Genomic DNA, 19,964 nt, shown 5'->3' on the forward strand with positions numbered 1-19,964 from the left:
TTACATTTACATTGGTAGACTTTGAGTGAAGCAGATTTCCCTCCAATCAGTTGAAGACCTGAATAGAAGGCTGGCCTTCCCTGAGCAGGAGGGAGTTCTCCAGCGGACTGCCTTCATATTTCATTTGCCACATTGACTCCTCCTTGTCTCCCAGCCCCAGACTACCTTTGGACTTGAACTGCAACTTTTTGGACCTGAGTCTCCAGCCTGCCAGCCTCCTCCATCTGATTTTGGTTTCACAAACCACTACAGTCACGTGAGCCAATTTCTTAGATAAATCTCTTTCCACGCATACACACATCCTATGGGCTCTTTCTCTGGAAGACCCTAATACACCGAGTTACTGAATTTTAAATGCCAACTTAAAAAAAAGCTACAATGTGATATTTCCCCTTGTTGCAGAGGTATGGAGCCTCCTACAGACGGTTGGCGACAGAGTTGATTCATCTGGGGAAGGTAATTTGTCAATATTTAAAATATCAAATGCATGTACCATATAATAACAGCGGCATCTCTTACAAAATGTATAAATGTACTGACATTTATGGAAAAGGATGTTCCTTGTAGCATTATTTATAACAGTGGAAAATTAGAGATACTTTTTCTTATTCGTTCATTTATTTATCAAGTACCAAATGCCTATTCTGTGCTAGATACTGTTTTAGGCACCTGGGTATACAGAACAAATGAAACAGACATGGTGACTGCTGGCAAGGGCTTCCCAGCGTACAGGGAGGAACCACATACTAAAAAAATGAACAGCCAAATATGCAAATCAAACTGTCCTAGCGCAGTGTGGGATAATGTCAAGTGGTGAGGGTTACTTGAGATGGGGTGATCAGGGAAGGCCTCTCTAAAGTGACGTTGGCAAGAAAACCTGAAAGAAGAGGCGACCCGGCCAGGTCAAGCAGAGGAGAAACTGTGTGCAGAGACTGAGAGCTTGGCTGCTCGAGGCCAGGCCAGCAGAGTGATGTCGATGAAAGTAGGATGAGCCCCCAAGGGCTTAGAGACCGGGAGAGGCAGGGACAGATGGCACAGGGCCTGGAAGCCAGGAAGAGAGGATGGGAATGGACAGTGGACAATGACACGATCCAATTATGTTCTTCAAAGGCCCCCCTGGCTGTGATATGAACCAACGAGGATGAGGACAAGTAGAAAAGCCAGGTTGGAAGCTTTTGGAGTCCAGGTGAGAGATCCTAGTTGCTATGCATTGGAGAGAAGCAGGTTTGTGCCAGACACATTCTGGAGATAGACGCAGTAGGACTCGATGATGAATTGCGTGTGGGCAGTAAGGGAGTGGGCGTCAAGAACGGCTGTTGTGTGTTGGTGGGATAGTGGTGCGCATAGTTGCCTTCTAAGAATGGCTTTCTGAGCACTGTACACCTGTCCAAACGGCCTCCAGGGCCACCAGGTGCCACAAGGAGGCGGAGCGCTGAGTCTCTTCTATGGCTGGAAGGAATGCAGAGTGGTACAACCGACAGCAAACAAGTGGAAGGTATCTTTAAAAGTGAAACACTCAACTACCAGATGACTCAGCCATCCCTCTCCTGGATATTTGACCCAGAGAAGTGAAAACTCGAGTCCACACAGAAAACCAGTGCGTGAATGTTTCGAGCAGCTCTATCCATGACTGTCCTGAACTGAAAGAACCCAAGTGTCCTTCAGTGGGTGCACGGATAAGCAAATGGTGATGTAGCCAGACAGTGGAACGAACCACTTAGCACTGAAAGGAAACAAACCGTGATGCTCACAGTAAGTGGGGCGAATTTCAGAGACCTTTTGCTGAGTGGAAGAAGAGTGTCAAAAGGTTAAAGACTGGATGCTTCCATTTAGGTGTCGTTTTTGAAGAGATAAATACGATAGACCTGTGGTTGTCGGTGGTTAGGAGCCAGGGGAAGAAGTGACTATAACTGTTGTTTATCTTGATCGTGGTGGTGGTTACAGGAATCCATGAGTGTTAAAATTCACGGAACTGTTTAGTCCTCCCTGAAAAAGTTCCTTTTTATTGTATGATCATTTTAAAAATATAAAAAAAAAAAATGAAACCTTTAAAAAAAAAAAGATTCCTGGGTTTCTGGCAGGGGCAGGTAGGTGGATGGTGTTGCTGGGGTGGGGGTTCAGATGTGGGGAAGGGAATGAAGAGCTCAGTTCGGACGTGTGAAGTTGAGATGTTCAGAGTTGGGCGCACAAGAGTCTGGGGCTGGAGATGGAAATTTGGGAGTCCTCAATGGTGAAAGCCGTCGTCATGGATTAGAACACCTGGGGAGAGAGGGTGGAGAGCAAAAGCAAAAGGGGACGGCCTTCCAGAACAATGCCTACCGGAGCATGGGAGCGGGAGGAGGAGCCAGGGTTGAGATAGAGGCCCCCAGGGATTGTGGGAGCTCCTCCGTGGGCGCCTCTGCTCTGCCCTGCCTGTGTCTGCCAGAGACCTCCCTTGAGAGGGCGGGGTGGCGGGTAGCTTTAGAGCAGGGCTGCTGGCCGGGGCAGGGACTTGGAAATGCTAAGAACGATTTTAGAAAGTCAGCAGATCTCTGCAGCTGTTTGCCATCGGATCCGGGCAAAGTTATCTCTGAGCTGCACTTGTGGCAAAATGACACTTCCTCCCGCTTCTTCCGTCACCCATTCCCAGTATCTGAACCCTCCTCGGTGTCCACCGCTGCAGGGGCCACACTGGAAGCCTGAGAACCAGATCACAGCCCTCAGGCCTGCCTCTTTTTCACCGCACACAACACTGTAACGTTTCATCGGCTTTAAAAAAAAAAAGGGGGGGGGGGTAAGATTTCAAAAAACAGCGGTAACAGCTGGGTTTTCAGCTGGGAGAAGCGGAAGGTATGGCAGCCCTGAGCCCACAGCCCTTCTTGGTGACAAGACAGGAGTTGAGTTCTGACGAGCTGTGCATCCCCCAGTTGGCCATAGACCGTGTGGGTCTCCGGCACCCAGATAAGAGCTGGTTGCCACCGATCACATGCTTGCGCCATGGTTTCTGCCCTTTCCTGTAACCTGGGTGCCCGTATTACAGCAGTCACGTCTGAGCAGAAGGGCACAGCAAAAGCAGAGACCTGCGTGGCTTTTTGAAATGTGGGAAGGTTTATCGCCGACGTTATGTACACATATAATATGAGGTGACACAGAGAGCCGAGGTGACGTGACTTTTTTTAATCAACTATTTTTAGAGAGGCTAAATTTACACGCAGTAAAAATGCAGCCATTTTAAGCACACAGTTCGAGAGGTTTTGACAAACGTAGAAATCTCTGTAACCCCCTACCCCAGTCAAATTCTAGAACACTTCCATCACTCTCAAATGTCCCTCTGGCATCTTCCCCATTCATCCTTCCCCCTTCTCCTCCGTGGCTCCTGGCAACCACTGATCTGCTTTCTCTCAGTACAGGGGTTCTGGGACCAATTCTGAACAGGGGTGGCGGGGGATGGCTTCCCCCACACCACCAAGCAATTCTCTAGATACCAGCTGGGTGTCTTGCGATGCAACTTAACTCTCCCTAGAGATAGTGTCACATTCCACAGCTCAAGGGGCTCGGTCCTACAAGACTACCCTACCCCCACGCACTCCGCCGCCATGTCAGACACCAGTTGCTGGTCCAAGCTGTCACCTGTGCTTCTGACACACTGGCTACAGTTCGAGGTAACCATGACCCCCTTTTCGGGTTCAGTGAATTTGCTAGAGCGGTTCACAGAACTCACAGATACATTTTACATACGAGATCGCCCATCAGTTCTAAAAGGCCATGACCCAGGGACAGCCAGATGGAAGAGACACATAGAGCAAAGCATGAGATGGGGGAGGCGTGTGAAGCTTCCATACCCTCTCCTAGTGCTCCGCTCTCCCCAAATCTCCACGTGTTCACCAAGTGGAAGCATTCTGAGCCCCGCTCGTTTGAGTTCATATGGAGGCTTCATTACACGGGCGCGATTGATTCATTGATTACATAGGCCATTGGGACGGATTCAACCTCCAGCGCCTCCCCCTGTCTCCAGAAGTCAGAAGGTCAGGACTGAAAATACCAACCCTCTAATCCCTCAGTTGGTTCCTCTGGCACCTAGCCCCCACTTTTAGGTGGGGGTCCAAGAGTCACCGCCGCATAACAAAAGACAGCTTCGTTGCTCTCATCACTTAGGAAATCCCAAAGCTTTTAGGAGCTCTGTGGCAGGAATGGGCCACCGCTGGACAACTATAATCCTTGGCTGAAGACCAAATACATTTTTTATGATAAATCACAGTGTCAGAGTCAGAGGCTGTATGGTCACCTTTGCCAGCAGTGTGTTACTTTTATTGCCTAGGGGTATGCCGTTGCATGGCTACATCACAGTTTTTACATCCATTCTCTTTTTAAAACAGATTTTTTTTTAATGTTTATTTTTGAGAGAGAGAGAGAGACAGAGCGCGAGCAGGGGAGGGGCAGAGAGAGACGGAGGCACAGAATCGGAAGCAGGCTCCAGGCTCTGAGCTGTCGGCACAGACCCCGACGCGGGGCTTGAACCCGTGAACCACAAGATCATGACCTGAGCCGAAGTCAGACGCTTAACCGACTGAGCCACCCAGGTGGCCCCACATCCTTTCGCTTTCGATGGTCACCTGCACCATTTCCCGAATGGGGCTATTATGATCAAAGCTGCCGTGAATATCTCTGTACAGTCTGCGTTCACGGGGTTGCTCTCATCCTCCTGAGTGACACCCAGGAAGACATCGCCGGGTTGTGAGGTCAGAAGTGATGCCTCCAAAGCCCTCGTGCGTCTCTCTGGTCCCGGAGCCTGGCCGGATGCCTCACCAGGCTGGCTGGGGTCCGGTTGGCGTGCAACAACAGCAGCGAGCGCTGCCACTACCCCCACCCGGGGCCCAAACTTGCTGGCCTGTTTGTTCAGCTCGCTCTGCAGTGAACTTTCCTGTTTACATCTTTTCCAGCTGACCTTTTGATTCACAGCATATAATTTGATTGTTTTCCGAAGGATAAACAAACAATGAGTTATTTTGAAGGCGGTTTCTAGGGTGTTGGGAAGAGGAGGTTTGTGCTCTAAGCACCAAGAACCACTAGGAAACAATTACCAGAAAGGGGAGGGGGGTGCAGGGACACGGTAAGCAGCAAGCCCCTAATTGTGGGCATAAATTGTTAAGTGGTGAATTAGACATCCAGGAAATCATCTCCTCATCTTCACGTAGCCATTACCTGTGGTACGGTGACTCCACAGGCAGGAAGACTGGGTAGCTCTCCTGTTTCTAAGAACACCGACTGGGGCCAAGTGTCCTTCCATAGGACATCGCTCACGATCCCCATCCCCATTCATTCAACACTCTCTTGTTTCCATGGCAATCTATGTCCCATAATAAGCACAGGAATTTTTTTCTTAGTTATTTTATTTATTTATTTTTGTATAATTTATTGTCAAGTTAGCGAATATAGAGTGTACAACAGTGTGCTCTTGGCTTCGGGAGTAGATTCCCGTGATTCATCGCTTACATACAACACCCAGTGCTCATCCCAAGACGTGCCCTCCTCAATGCCCATCACCCATTTTCCCCTCTGCCTCGCACTCCCCCCCATCAACCTTCAGTTTGTTCTCTGTATTTAAGAGTCTCTTATGGTTTGCCTCCCTCTCTGTTTGAAACTATTTTTTCCCCTTCCCTTCCCCCATGGTCTTCTGTTAAGTTTCTCAAATTCCACATATGAGTGAAAACATAGGCTATCTTTTTCTCTGACTGACTTATGTCACTTAGCATAATACCCCCCAGTTCCATCCATGTTGTTGCAAATGGCAGAATTACATTCTTTCTCATTGCCAAGTAGTATTCCATTGTATCTATAAACCACATCTTCTTTATCCATTCATCAGGTGATGGACATTTGGGCTCTTTCCATAATTTGGCTGTTGTTGAAAGTGCTGCTATAAACATTGGAGTACACGTGCCCCTATGAGTCAGCACTCCTGTATCCTTTGGATAAATTCCTAGTAGTGCTATTGCTGGGTCATAGGGTAGTTCTATTTTTAATTTTTTGAGGAACCTCCACACTGTTTTCCAGAGCAGCTGCACCAGTTTGCGTTCCCACCAACAGTGCAAAAGTGTTCCCCTTTCTCCATATCCTTGCCAACATCTGTTGTTTCCTGAGTTGTTAATTTTAGCCATTCTGACAAGTGAGAGGTGGTAACTCATTTTGGTTTTGATTTGTATTTCCCTGATAATGAGTGATGTTGAACATCTTTTCATGTGTCTGTTAGCTATCTGGGTGTCTTCTTTGGAAAAGTGTCTGTTCATGTCTTTTGGCCATTTCTTCACTGGACTATTTGTTTTTTGGGTGTTGAGTTTGATAAGTTCTTTATAGATTTTGGCTACTAGCCTTTTATTTATTTAATATGTCATTTGCAAATATCTTCTCCCATTCCATCAGTTGCCTTTTAGTTTTGTTGATTGTCTCCTTTGCTGTGCAGAAGGTTTTGATCTTGATGAAGTCCCAATAGTTCATTTTTGCTTTTGTTTCCCTTGCCTCTGGAGACCTGTCTAGTAAGAAGTTGCTGCACCTGGTGTCAAAGAGATTGTTGCCTGCTTTCTCCTCTAGGGTTTTGATGGTTTTCTGTCTCACATTTAGGTCTTACATCCAAGCATGGGAATTTTTATCAATAAAAGGAGAGGAACTTACAGCCCAGACCATCAGTCAGATGCTCCTCAACCTCAAAAAGGGTCCCATCCAGTAGGTGTGTTTTTCATTTTGTAATATGTCCATACAGCCCCAGCCTGTTAGCTGTTTAGAGCCTTCGAATGAGGGGAGTCCTGACATCTTGGTGCCAGAGCTACTGACTGGAGAAATCTCCTTTGAGCCCAGCTAGAATAGGTAGGATAAACACTAGGATTTCATAGCTCCTTCAAAGCAAATGGAATTTAGAGATTCCAGCATCATAAAATAATTTAGAGGAAGAGAAGATGTCACCAAGTGGTGACAGATATAGGATATAGGATGCTTAGACAGAGGCTTATCCATTACAGTTAAGATGCATTTGGCTGCAAGTTAGCGGCTATCTGGCTAATGGTGAGTCAGCTATAGGAATGTTTATTAACAGTGAGTGTGGAGGTGGGGGTCCCAATTCAGCAAGGCCTTTTTGTCCTTCTCCTCCACCACCTTTAGCTTGTTAGCATTCTTCCTCAAGTTTGTGGCACGATGGCCCCCAAATGGCTGCTGCAATTCCAAGTATCACATCCTCACATAAAAGTTTCCAAACCAGGAAGCGAGAGGGTAGCTCTTCACACATCTCTCTCTTTCAGTATGGTTTCCCGGAGACTCCCCAGCAGACCTCTTACTGGCTAAAATTGGGTCATTGTGTGTTCTTCCTGAGAGCTAGAATTTTTCTGGCTAGAATTGGGTCATTGTGTGTTCTGCCTGAGAGCAGTCACCAATAAATGGGAACAAGAATGGTGTGGTCAGTGCCATTTACAAATTGACCCTGGGGCTGGGGGATCTGCAACAGGAGATTATTGATTTGGTTGTCCAAATTCAGTGAAATGAGTCTAAGTTCAGTTAAAATCACCTCCCTTCCAAAAATACCCCATTCCGTCTTCTGCAATATTTACTCTTCCCTCGCTCCACGCTTCCATGGGGGGTGAACCTCCATGGAACCACTACCCACTACCCACTACCCATCCCACTACCACCAGGTTTCTCAGGCTTCATTTCTTCTATCCCATTCTTTTTCTGGAGTGTGATCTCAGTTTCCTCTTCCGAGATCACAGGCTGCCATCTTGGTGCCTTGATCTCCCTCCATCTGGATGGTTTTTCAGAACTGACTTTAAGTTTTTTTTTTTTTCAACGTTTATTTATTTTTGGGACAGAGAGAGACAGAGCATGAACGGGGGAGGGGCAGAGAGAGAGGGAGACACAGAATCGGAAACAGGCTCCAGGCTCCGAGCCATCAGCCCAGAGCCTGACGCGGGGCTCGAACTCACGGACCGCGAGATCGTGACCTGGCTGAAGTCGGACGCTTAACCGACTGCGCCACCCAGGCGCCCCTCAGAACTGACTTTAAAAGGAAGTCAGAAGACTTTGCAGAGTTTTAGGGGCCACAGATGCCTGTAATAACTTGGTTTTTTTTTTTGTTTTTTTTTTTTAACCAGAGAGGTCATATCAGAGAGAGGAAGGTAAAGAGTTGAGCGCTTTCTCACACTATTTCACTTTACTTGTTTCCTCCATTGCAAACTCTGCGTCCCACTTCTAATTCTCCTCTCCCAGAATTTACAGCCTGGCTTCTTTCACATTCTTTCTTTTATTGCCACTCTGCTTCCTGCTTTTGGATGATTGTTGCAACTAATTTTGCAGAATCCCAGGATTCTTGCTCACCCCATCTATTCCTCCCTCCCAACCCGGACCTGGCCTACTTTTTGCACCCCCTCCCAGCATCCACATGAAGCAGATTTACCTCTCCTGCTTTGTATTACAGCTTCCCTTGCCCTGCTGGGCGCATTCACAGGCTGAGAGGTCACTTGCTAAAATACCCAAAGACTCTGGTCACCGGTGATGTATTTAACTCAGGAAAAGGCATCAAGTCAGCCTGCCTTCCCGTATACCCAGCTTCCCCTCTGCTTCCTGCTTGCCCCTCTGCCCTCCTCTGATGGGGAATTGGTTTATAAATAGTTTGACTTGTTGTGGCACAAGCTTGTAGCAGGTGAACTACTCACTGCTTTGTATTGAACTGTCCTGTCTGTATTGAACTGTCCCTGCCAGTTTCTTAATGATTTTGTGAGTAGCTTTCTGGCCACACTTGGAGATTTAAAACTTCTGGCCTCCTCTCTCTGTCCTATAAGCTAAGCCTTAACCTACGGCCCTGGGAACCTGTGGCAGGGATGAGGCAAGTCTACCCTTCCTCCTACCCTTCTGGGTTGTACTGCCCTAGGGTTTGCTGAAGGGGGAACCCTTCCTTCTAAAAGGGAAAATCTCCTCCTCCATCATGGCCATCAATGAATTCCTTTTGTAAACCTTTAAAAACCTGTTTGTTTGTTTTTTAAGTTTATTTATTTATTTTGAGAGAGAGAGCGCAGCAAGGGAGGGGCAGAGAGAGAGAGAGAGAGGGAGAAAGAGAGAGTCCCAAACAGGCTTTGCACTGTCAGCACAGAGCCCAATGTAGGGCTCGAACTCATAAGCCGTAAGATCGTGACCTGAGCTGAAATCAAGAGTCAGATACTTAACTGACTCAGCTACCAGAAGCCCCTAAAAATTTGTTTTGTTAACTAGCCAAGTTATATTGCTGAGAAACCTTGTTCTCTAAAATCACAGACTGTCAGAAACTTGGCTGTTTGAAATCCTTTCAGTAAGAATGGAGTATCCCTCTGCTGCTAGGAAGATCTGAGCAGCAAAAGCTTTTCAACCCCCAGAGCTTCAGACAACGAGTTTTCAGACAAAAATCCTACCTTTATCGTTTACTCGTATTTTCCAAAGGAACAGGACCCTGAGTCCGCTTGTCAGCCCAGGCCTGAAATTGGCCTCTTTGCATACAGGCCTGCTTAGCTCAGAGCCTGGCAAGCACTACTTCACTGAAACTTCACCTAAACAGTCCCCTTACCCCAAATTCTCCACTAGCCCTGTCTCTTCTCTTGTGAGACGCCCATGCTTCCTCTGCAATGGGGTCTCCTTTGCTCCAGAAGGATAATAAACTTCACCTCACGGGGCTACGGTTGAGTGAGACAGGCTTTATCACTCTGTGGGATGGGTTCTCTAGCTCATGGATTCTCAGCAGGGCCAACATTGCCCCCCAGAGAGGCGAAAATTAGTTCCAAGGAAGCAATGGTTTGTGGCTTTCCAAAGGGCCATGCACACACAGGAGTAAGTATAGAGTGTGTCTGTTGTATTAAAGTTTTGGGGCGCCTGGGTGGCGCAGTCGGTTAAGCGTCCGACTTCAGCCAGGTCACGATCTCGCGGTCCGTGAGTTCGAGCCCCGCGTCGGGCTCTGGGCTGATGGCTCGGAGCCTGGAGCCTGTTTCCGATTCTGTGTCTCCCTCTCTCTCTCTGCCCCTCCCCCGTTCATGCTCTGTCTCTCTCTGTCCCAAAAATAAAATAAAAACGTTGAAAAAAAATTTTTTTTAAAGTTTCACAGGCAGGGAAGAGTAAGGTGCTGAATAGGAAAAAATATCCAAAAAGGCTCCTTGAGAGGACAGAGATACAAAGAAATTTGAGAAACAGTGCTGTAGCTAAATATTGAGTAGCTTTTGGTGTCCATTGTGAGTCAGGTGCCCAATTACTGGCTCTCTTTTGCAGCTAGAACTGTGTTCTTCTGACCGCTGTCTTGGGAGATCCAAGCTGGCTTGACCTCTTCTGGCACCCCCAGAATTTCCACCCCCCCCGGGGGCCCCCCACATGCTTGCTCTGCCAGCCGGTGAGAGGGCACGATGCTCGTCACTCACACACGTGCTCCCACGCCCTCTGTCTGCCAGTCTCCTTTCTCTGCTTTAGTCCCAGGATACACCTTCCATTCTTCCCTGAACGGCCCTTTCCCTTGGCTTCTGCAAAATCTGGAAAATACTACCGCAGTCCCCTCACCACCACCCAGACAATGGCCCCAGCGTCTGGTGACTTTTCACCCTCCCCACCCCTAGCCTTTTGCTTATACAGACTGGGGAGGGGGTAGTGCTGGGTGATGGTTGGAAGCAGCAAAGCCCTCTAAGCTGCCTCTTATTCTTCATGATAAACCCTGAGAAAAGGGTCAGGCTCCTATTGTTCATGGCTCTCTCTAGAATGTGGAGTTTCCGACTCCTTTTTGTCCCCAGTTGGGTCCTTGTTACCAGTTTTGGAGTCGCAGGACTCCCTGTCACCCTTGTTCCCTTTCTGAACCACGTAGACTCATATTTATATTAACTTCTTAGCTTCCACCAGGGACTGAGTTCCTTGGGGCAGAAGATGAGTCACAGGTCAGAGAGACAGCTCAGGCCTTCATCTCTGCACCCAGATGATGGCTCTCTCCTTCCGCCCGAAACCCAATCCCTCACCCACAGCCAGCCCTCGTTCTCCAGTGACCTCAACCCCAGCAAGAAATAGACGCTAATATTAAAAGTCCTTGCCGTTCTCAGCCCAGCCACCTGCACACGGTTCTCAGCCCAGCCACCTGCACACTGTGGGTGCACAACAAATGTTTTTGAACTAAGGCCAAGTGAGTGCCAACACGTGCCCACGTGTCTCTGGTTGCCTTGCTGGGCGAGGAGGCTCTAACCGACTGTTTCTCATGCACCACTCCTCAGGGAGAAAGGCAAACTTACTAAATGGTCACATCCCGCTAAAAATAGCTAAGAGTATGCATCTATCTTTGAAGTCAACTGTGCTGACTAATTTATTTTTTCAAGTGGGTTTCTAATAAAGAATAGGGGAAGAGGACTTAGCAACGCAGAGAGCTGAGCTGCTTTGCATGTAGTTCCAGTTTTCCTCGTGGCCTGTTTACATTTGTCCCGGCCACACTGGCTCACTGGCTCTGGAAGCCAGACTAGGCATCATCCATATGGCATCATACGGATGATACGCAGCTGGAGTCAGGAGAGCAGAGTGGGTGAGGGGCACGGGACTCCGAGTCGGCTAATTCCAGCCTCCAGTCCTGCTTCAGTCACTTACTGGCTGTAGGATCTCAGGTAGAAGGCTTCACCCGCCTGGGCCCATTCTCTCGTGTGTAAAGTGAGTTATTCTCACTTGCTCATTTAATAACAGTACCTGCCACAGAGTTATTGAAGAAGATAATGGGTCAGGCCAAGTCCTTCCCCTAAGTGAGCTGGTATTTTTATGCCTCCATCCTGGATCCTCTCCCGACATCTAGGCATCCTATGGTTTAGCCCTTTCCCTCCGGAGTCTGGGTGTTTTATCCTTCCATCCATCAATCCCACCTGATGCAGATACATCATAAGCAAAAAAAAAAAAAAAAAAAAAGGAAAGACCGTTCTCTTTTGCTTGCTACCAAATTTATTGGTAATTTTTCTACTGTAATTTTTCATAAATGTCCCTAAAAGTCTGAATTTACTGAACAATGGGAACCTTCTGTGAGAGCAGGATGCTCCCTGAAGCCTGGCCTGTGTCCCCACTCTCACCCTGCTGGGTAGGAACAGCTCTGAAGGGTGGCTTCTTCCACTGCCTGGCACATCTCTCAGGCCTTCGTCACTGCTGTCGATTCCTCCTCCGTCACCTTAAGGAAAGCCCAGGAGCTGGCCGTGGGGGCTCCCGCTTCTCTGGTGCCCGCCCTCCTCCTGTTTCCCAGGGCTGAATCCCTGGGGGGCAGGGGATGGGAAGCGAGGGCAGTTGGGTGAGACCGAGAGCCGGGCTTGGGTGAGCACAGCCTGGTGCTCAGTCACGTCAGTCCCCAGCCCCCTGCTCCCCGGTCCTGCCCGACTTGAGCTACGAGAGCCCCCGCCAGGCCCCTCGGCAGCCCAGCCTGCTCCACAGCCCTCCAGGAGTCTCCCTCCTGTTCTCTACGTTGGACAGCTCCCCCGGCTGCCCCCCTCCTCATTCTTGTCCTTCAGTTGCATGCTGTCCTCCTGCCTCCAAGGGCCCCAGGCCCCCGTCAGCCTCCTCAGCAGCCCCTGAAAGTCAGCCTGAAACCCAGAGGATGAAAAGTAGTAGACAAGCGGGTCGACGCAGGAGTTCAAGGTGCTGAGGAGCAGCACGTAACTTCTCCACGCCGGGCTTTCACCCTGGATGTAGCCCACCACGTGGGACACGTTGTAGGGCCCAAAGCAGACGAGGAAGTTGAGCAGCGTGGCCACCACGAGCCCAACCACCCTCCTCCGCCGCCGGTGGTTGGTGCCTCTGCTGAGCACCCACACCAGGTGGCTGTAGCAGTAGATGGTGATGAGCAGGGGCACCCCAAAAAGGACCACAGCCATCTCCAGCCTGACGGGCAGGAGAATCGCCAGCTGGTCCTTCTGGAACTCCAGGTAGCAGGTGCCGTTGGTGGCCTCCCCGGAGAATTCCATCACGTAGACCACGCTGCAGTGAGCGGCCGCCAGGAGCCAGCAGGCCCCGCTGACCAGGCCGGCCTGTCCCGGCCTCGGCCGGGCCTTGTACCACAGCGGGTAGGCCACGCTGAGGAAGCGTTCGACGCTCACAGCTGCCAGGAAGAGGGAGGTGAGGTAGAGGGTGGTGAAGAAGAGGGATCCGGAGAGGGGGCAGAAGATGAAGGGCAGGGGCCAGCGCATGCCGTTGGCCGCCTCCACCATGCGGAAGGGCAGGAAGAGCAGCAGGAGCAGGTCTGAGAGCGTCAGGTTGAGCAAGAGCACGTCCACAGCCACCGGGCGGCGCCGCAGCTTGCCCACGAAGATCACCAGGGCCGCCAGGTTGAGGGGGAGCCCCACGAGGAAGGTGAAGAGGTACACGGAGAAGTAGAGCCAGTGATTGCCGGGGGAGAAGGACCGGTCCGGGCTGGTGTCCATGGTGATGGCCACTGGAGAAAGAGGCGGACGGAGGTGGCAGTCTGGGTGGGGTCCTTGGTGCCCCATGCCGACGGCATCTCGACCGTTGGCAGGGAACACTGTCACCGCCCCGACTCCCTCATTGCCCCCCTGATGCTTTCCCCAGCAGCGTCAGCCTGCCTGTCTTCCTGGTCATACCCTGTCGCCTGTCCCTTCCCCGAGGAAAGCAAGCGCCGAGGCTCCCCCTCCAGACCCCCCAGAGCCCCGTGCTCACCTGCTTATTTGAGAACCCAACTGCTTTTCCCCCAGCACCTCGCCGGCTCCTCTAGAGAAATATAGTTAGCTATTTATCTGGCAGAACTGATAAAGACAGATGACCTCATTCACCGTTGGGCAATCGCACAAAAGATGCCTTTTGCTCCATCACCAGCGCCGCGCGAGTATGCAAAATGAGGAGCAAATTCCACCGCGGCGTTGCTCCCCGGCTGCCTCGGAGGGGATGCTCTACCCAGCCCCGAGCCGACCTCATCTTCCCCTCCCTGATCCTCCACTTGAATTGCATCTGCTTCTCTGGAATGGCGGTCATCCAACTTGCCTTGTAAGGGCAGGAAGCACGACGCAGTGATGGAGGGCCCGTGCTCCGGAGCCAGAGCCCGGGTGCGATGCCGGCTCCGTCGCTAACTCTGGGATTTGGGGCAAGTGACCCAAACTCTCGATCTCTGCTTTCTCGTCTGCAAAGCAGGGATAATCACAGTACCAATTTCGTAGGGTTTTGTTGGATTAAGGCATTGCTACTGCCTGTCCAGTGCTGAGAAGGGAAGCGGGCATGTTATGGTAAGTACTAACAGATGTTAGCTGCCAACATCGCAGCCGTGGGTGTGGGCTTGTCTCTGGGGTGATGGGAATAACAACAGCACTAATAGTGATAATGATGATTGAGGGGGCACGTAATCCGTGGCAGGCACTCTGCTTCTGAGGGCATCGCCAACCTGCCCTTCGCCTCACAGTGGGGAGGTGACTCACTGCTACAGCCTGTTAAGCATCACCAGCAGGGTTCAAACCGAAGCTCTGTCCAGCTTCAGAGACTTCTTCTTTATGTATTCATTCAAATATTTATGGAACATAATGAGATACCATTCTGTACCCGCTGGGATGGCCATAAGCAAAAAATTAGATAATACCAAGTGGTGGGGAGGATGTGGAGGAATGAGAGTCTTCATACTTCGCTGCTAAAAATATAAAATTGTAGGGTGCCTTTGGGAAGCAGTTTCTTGAAACAGTTCACGTAAATCTACCAAGGGACCCAGCTCCACTAATAGGTATCTACTTAAGCAATGTTCATAATGGCCCCAAAGTAGAAACATCCCCTGGGGGCCCATCAGCTGGCGAACGGATCCACCACGTGGCATATCCACGCGATGGAATACTCTTTGGCAATAGGAAGGAACGAAACGCCCAGAATATGGGTGAAGCTCAAAAACATTATGCCACGTGGAACAAGCCAGACATAAAAGACCATATATCGTATGTTTCCATTTATATGAATTGTCCAAGATAGGCGACTTTATGGAGACAGAAAGTAGATTGCCGGTTGCCTGGGGACGTAGGGGGAAACGGAATCAGCTGTAAACGAGCAGGAGGGCTCTTACTGGGGTGACGACCGTGTTCTAACCTGGATTATAGTGATAGTTGCAAGCCTTAGTCAGTGTACTAAAAACCCTTGACGTGTGCACTTGAAATGGGTGAATTTTATGATACGTAAATTTTATCTCAAGTAAATTGTTAAAAATGGTGAGCAGGGGCGCCTGGGTGGCTCAGTCGGTTAAGCATCCGACTTCGGCTCAGGTCATGATCTCGCGGTCCGTGAGTTCAAGCCCCGCGTCAGGCTCTGTGCTGACAGCTCAGAGCCTGGAGCCTGTTTCAGATTCTGTGTCTCCCTCTCTCTCTGACCCTCCCCCATTCATGCTGTCTCTCCCTGTCTCAAAAATAAATAAACGTTAAAAAAATTAAAAAAAAAATGGTGAGCAAAACAAAGATGTTGCTGCCGTGGGTCTGGTGGTGGTGAGGTCTAAGGGGATTGAGTGGTAGGAGGGTAGGACAGACTAACAGAGGCAGAGAACCACTGGGGAGGCCCTTCAGGCAAACAGAAAGGTGGGTGCACAGGCTAATCTGCTGGGGGGTCCTCTAGAAGGCTTAGGGCTGACGGGGTGGGGGTCACGAGGGTGCTGGGGGGCGGATCATGGGCGTCGTGGACCCTCGGGAGGAACTAAATTCCACCGCCAAATGGAGGAGGTGCAATTCTCCGGAACAAGTGGCCCAGCACCAGCTGGAGCTCCAGAGCGGTGGGAGAGAGCGTCCCTGGCTTGATGGGAAGGGGCAGTGAGGCCGCTTGTGCTCAGGAGTTCGGGCTTTTACTGAAATTCTCTGCTGTCACCGCTGTGCAGGGAATAAACTGGTTTCTTGCTTCTGCGGAGCCCCGGGCAAGTTGTGTAACTTCTCTGGTCTGTTTTCATGTAAAACAGATAACGAAATTTTCTTTGGAAGGCTCTTGCGAGCATTCATTCGTTCGGCAAACACTTCCTGAGAACCTGCTACTACGTGCCAAGCTCCCTTCTAAGGTGCTGGGGGCAGATCAGCAAATGAAATCCCTTGCCCCTGTAGACACTGAAGCATAAAAAGAGGTAGCTTGTATAAACCAGCGCGTGCGCGCCAGGCATGTAGCTACCCGTTCTGTAGCATAGGCTATGCTCACGGCGTGATCGCCTTTAGAGGAACAAGTCTGCTTCCCGCATCTTGCCTCATCAGAGCAGGTGCCCAGATGTTTGTCTCCTCCATGACCACTCTCCTCTCCCTGCTCTCACGGGTTCAGGGTGCCACTGTTTGCCTTTGCAAAGTGGACCACAAGGACGGGCGTTCACACCGATACCTCAAGTTCTTTCATATGTCCCCTGACCCTCGGGGGTCCTGCCTTGAAGGATCGCATCACGCGTCCACCCCTTCCTTGCTGTAGAGCCTCAGGAAAATTCCTTAATCCTGCAAAATGAAGATGATAATAATACTTGGCTCCGGGACCATAGCTAACTTAAGGGGCGCCTTTGTACAAATTAGGAAAAGGCACCCCACTCCAGGCGGTAGCGCCCTCCACCGAGGCACCCTGCTTGAGGAGTGGGTGATATCTTTGTTCAAATTAGAATAACGTGCTCCTTCCTCTGGATGGAAGTAGTCCCATGCCGGGCACATGGATCGGTGAGCACAGCACAGGCTAGACTTTAGTCGATGTTTGTCCGTCTGGCTGGCACTCTCGTGCAGTGAACAACCTGCCCATCTGTACGGCAGCTGCGTAGCCAAATCAAAGGATTGTGTGAGTATGAAATGGGACACTTGTAAAGCACTCGCCGTGGTGACTGTCCCATCTCAGAGACTCTATTTGTTAGGGACTCTTCGTGGTGTGTATTTTCTCTAGTATTTTCTCTCCCTACGGAGGCGTCTTTTCCTACCAACTTCCTGTTCACAGTTCCAGTGCTGCCCTCTTGTGAGTGCCAAACGGCATAACAGTGTCAGTATCTTGCCTCCTGCCTCTTCTCTTGTTCAGAAATTAAAATATTCTTTCCTAGGAGATGTTTGGGGAACGGCATCCCCCCGAACGTATCATCAGTGTGGCATTTCCTCTAGACTGGAAGAGAATTTCTACAGCATTGGCAGGTGGGCGCGAGGAGAAGAGGGACAGGCAGAGGTGGGGAGTCACGCTGATGTATGCGGAGGCAAGCTTACCTTCCTCCTGTGACCTGGCCCCTGGCCTCCGTCTTCCCTCCACTGGGATGTGGTCTTCGGCCAGGCTCAGTTCTTCCCATAAGCGGTTCCAAGGGTGCTTCCAGGCAAGGCCGCCCTGCAGTTCCTTCGGCTCAGTCCCCATCAGGGGCCTGCGAGAGCAGCCGGCCTCCCCTGCTCCGTGCCCCTTCTCTCCAGCGGCGGCTGCTGCTTCTGGGATGTCCCTCCTTTCGTTCTCGCCACACTTGTCGCCCGGCCGGCACCCCCTCCCAGGTAGCCAGTCACCAACGGGTTGAGCACCACACTCCAGGCACCCATGATGAGCCCCAGTTTCCGCCAGTGGCCCCCCATGTCGGGGTGCAGGAAGGCAGCCACGTTGGAGGCGTTGTAAGGCCCTAAGCAGAGCAGCAGTGTGAGCAGAGCCCCGCCGGCCACCCAGGCTGCCCTCAGCTTCCGTCTGTGGCTCAGGCCTGACCGGGCCAGTGCCCGGAGGCAGCCCACGTAACAGAAGGCCGTGATGGTCAGGGGGAGGAAGAAGAGCAGGAGAGAAAGGCTGAGGCGAGCAGGGCCCGCTGAGGCCGGGTCCCAGGCCTCCAGGCAGACCGGAGAGCCGTTCACTGGCGTGTTGATGCCCAGGGAGCTGTTGGTATTGTCTGTCCAGCCTCCTGGAGCCTCCAACCCAAAGACCAGCCCCAGGTGACAGAGGACAAGGGCCCATATGGCCACACACACACCCCAGGAATAACGCGGCCTCCGGGCAGCTTGGTACCCCAAGGGGAAGGCAGCCCCCAGGTAGCGGCCGACACTCAAGGCAGCCAGGAAGCCCCCGCCAGCATAGAGCGGAGCAAAGTGGGCCAGGGCAAAGGCAGGACAGAGCGAGGCCGGCAGAGGCCAGGCACCCAAGGCCAGGGCCTCCACCGCCTTCAGGGGCAGAGAGGCTGCCAGCAGGAGGTCAGAGCAGCCTAGGTGGAGGGCATAGACAAGGCTGGGGGTGAGGCGGAGCCGGGCATGGGACACGGCGCCCCCAATGGCCAGGGCGTTGAGTGGGAAGCCCAGTGCAAAGGCGGCCACGTAGAGGGCGAAGGAGAGCTGCGGGGGCAGGTCCATGGGGCCGGGGCTGGCCTCCACGCTCCTGACCTCCACTCGCTCCCCAGCCTCGGCTAGGCCCGTGGAGGGGTGGGGGGATCGGGGGCTCCTGGGATCACAGACTGCTAGGGTATTCGAAGCCGTCCTGTGAGATATCAACTGTCTCAATGAGGGAGGCCCACGGAGAGAAGCGGCTCCAGTTAGCAGGGGAGCCCGAGTGAGGAGCGAGGACCACTAGCCCTCAGTCCTCTGCTTTCTTCCCACCGTATCCTCTCTTAAAACACCATGGAAGCGTGCAGGTCCCATCAGAGGGAGAGCCTCCTGATTTCTGAGACTGGGGAGAGAAAGGGTAGAAAATTAGAGCCGGGCCCCACTGTGTGTGTGTTTTTCCTAGGACTAAGTCTCCTGAGTCCACCCCTCTCCCCTCATTCCCTGGGAAGAGAAGCGGCTGCCCCCCACACCCCCCAGGACCGTGGAGAGCCTGCCCCGCAGACAGTGGAGTTGGGGGGTTGTCAGGATTTGGGTAAGGTGAAGCCTGTGGTAAAGGGCAGGCGAGGCGGGGCGCCAGGGCAGAGCCAGGGCAAGTCGGGTCCCATCAGTGCCACAGAGAATGACCTTGACCAACCTCAGGGAGCATCCTAAGCAGGTAAACTGGGGGGTCTGGGGAATAACCGCCGTGGGGAGAGGAGCCACAGAAAGAGGGACTCACCTCTTGGTGCTGCCAGATGTCTCTGAGGCTCAGGAGTCCCCCTCGATGGCCTGAGGGAGGGTGTCCAGGATGGGCAGTGAGCCGGAAGGGAGAGGAGGGCGGGGTGGCAGGGCCATTAGCCTGAGGCACCAGCAGCCTGGCTGAGCAGCTAATGGGGCATCTCAGGCAGGAGCAGAGGCCGGGAGGTGAGGGTCCAAACAGCTGATGCAGACACAGGAAGGGGACAGCAATGAGGGCTTTTTCTAGGCAGCGTGAGGAGTGTGTAGCTAGTCCCTTAAAGGAGCAGGGTTGTTGAGGTACGATCAGACCACGGCTTGTTCAGACCCGCTGCGGGTGCTGGCTTCTCTCCTCCTGGGTGAGCCCGTGGGCAGGCCCCAGCCTTTTGGGCTCTCTCGTAGATAAAAACTTTGGTGGCCCACACCGTGTCTGGGGACTGATATGTGGGAAAATGAAGTAATTATTTCAAGGTGTTTCCTCTGCCCTCCCTGGATCCACACAGGCTGTGGGCACATTTTGGGAGGAGAGGGCTTCTCTGTTTTCCCTCTCCTCTCCCTTCTGTCTTGATGACGGTAGTTTCTGACCCTTTCTTCTGGCGTTGGCAGGAGCGGGGAGGAGGACAGGCAAGGGACGAGCCTCATTTGGTGGCGCTGAAGTGCTCGGCTGCGGTCCCCACACTGCCTGTCTCTGGGGCACTGGGAGGGACCCTGGGCGGCACTCACTAAGGCCTGGATGGCGTGAGCCTCCCCCTGGCAATCGCCTCCAAAGAAATGATCGAATTCCCTTTCCGGACTTCAGTCACTAACGCCTCCCGTCCACGTCCTACATATGTGGTCCAGCACCTCCCTGGGGGTGTAGAAGAATTTGCCACCTGTTGTTTGTTATTTTGTCTTTGGGAAGCTGACGGAACCAAGGAAAAACCAGGAGGAGGGCCATTTCCTCTCCCGGGACAAGCCTTTGGAGAGGAGGAAAGCAGGGCGTGAAGGGAGACGTGGGATTATCAAGAGCTCTACTTCGGCCCTGCCCACCTG

General features: G+C 51.8%; 2 protein-coding genes and 1 long non-coding RNA gene across 5 annotated transcripts in view; 1 reads left to right on the forward strand and 2 right to left on the reverse strand.

Moving 5' to 3' along the window:
- Window positions 1-5,437, forward strand: part of LOC109494624 — a 72,329-nt gene extending 66,892 nt beyond the window's left edge. For 2 of the 3 annotated variants that reach the window (XR_006590840.1, XR_006590838.1), the window contains one exon: window positions 403-5,437. This is a non-coding gene — a long non-coding RNA (uncharacterized LOC109494624). The remainder of the gene's footprint in view (window positions 1-402) is intronic. The other variant, XR_006590839.1, reaches the window with a different exon arrangement.
- Window positions 651-18,960, reverse strand: FFAR1 (free fatty acid receptor 1; the record flags this gene model as incomplete). The annotated part of the gene is given in 4 exon segments (NM_001319275.1): window positions 651-669; window positions 1,487-1,498; window positions 17,101-18,561; window positions 18,937-18,960. A coding segment is annotated over 1 exon segment (963 nt). The 5' UTR covers window positions 18,249-18,561; window positions 18,937-18,960.
- FFAR3 (free fatty acid receptor 3) lies at window positions 11,914-13,634 on the reverse strand. Its single transcript, XM_023245482.2, is given in 2 exon segments — window positions 11,914-12,462; window positions 12,465-13,634. Coding segments are annotated over 2 exon segments (1,098 nt in total). The 5' UTR covers window positions 13,461-13,634; the 3' UTR covers window positions 11,914-12,360.
- Window positions 18,961-19,964: the final 1,004 nt, after the last annotated feature.

This window comes from Felis catus, chromosome E2 (assembly GCF_018350175.1).
Source record: "Felis catus isolate Fca126 chromosome E2, F.catus_Fca126_mat1.0, whole genome shotgun sequence".
NCBI lineage: Eukaryota > Metazoa > Chordata > Mammalia > Carnivora > Felidae > Felis > Felis catus.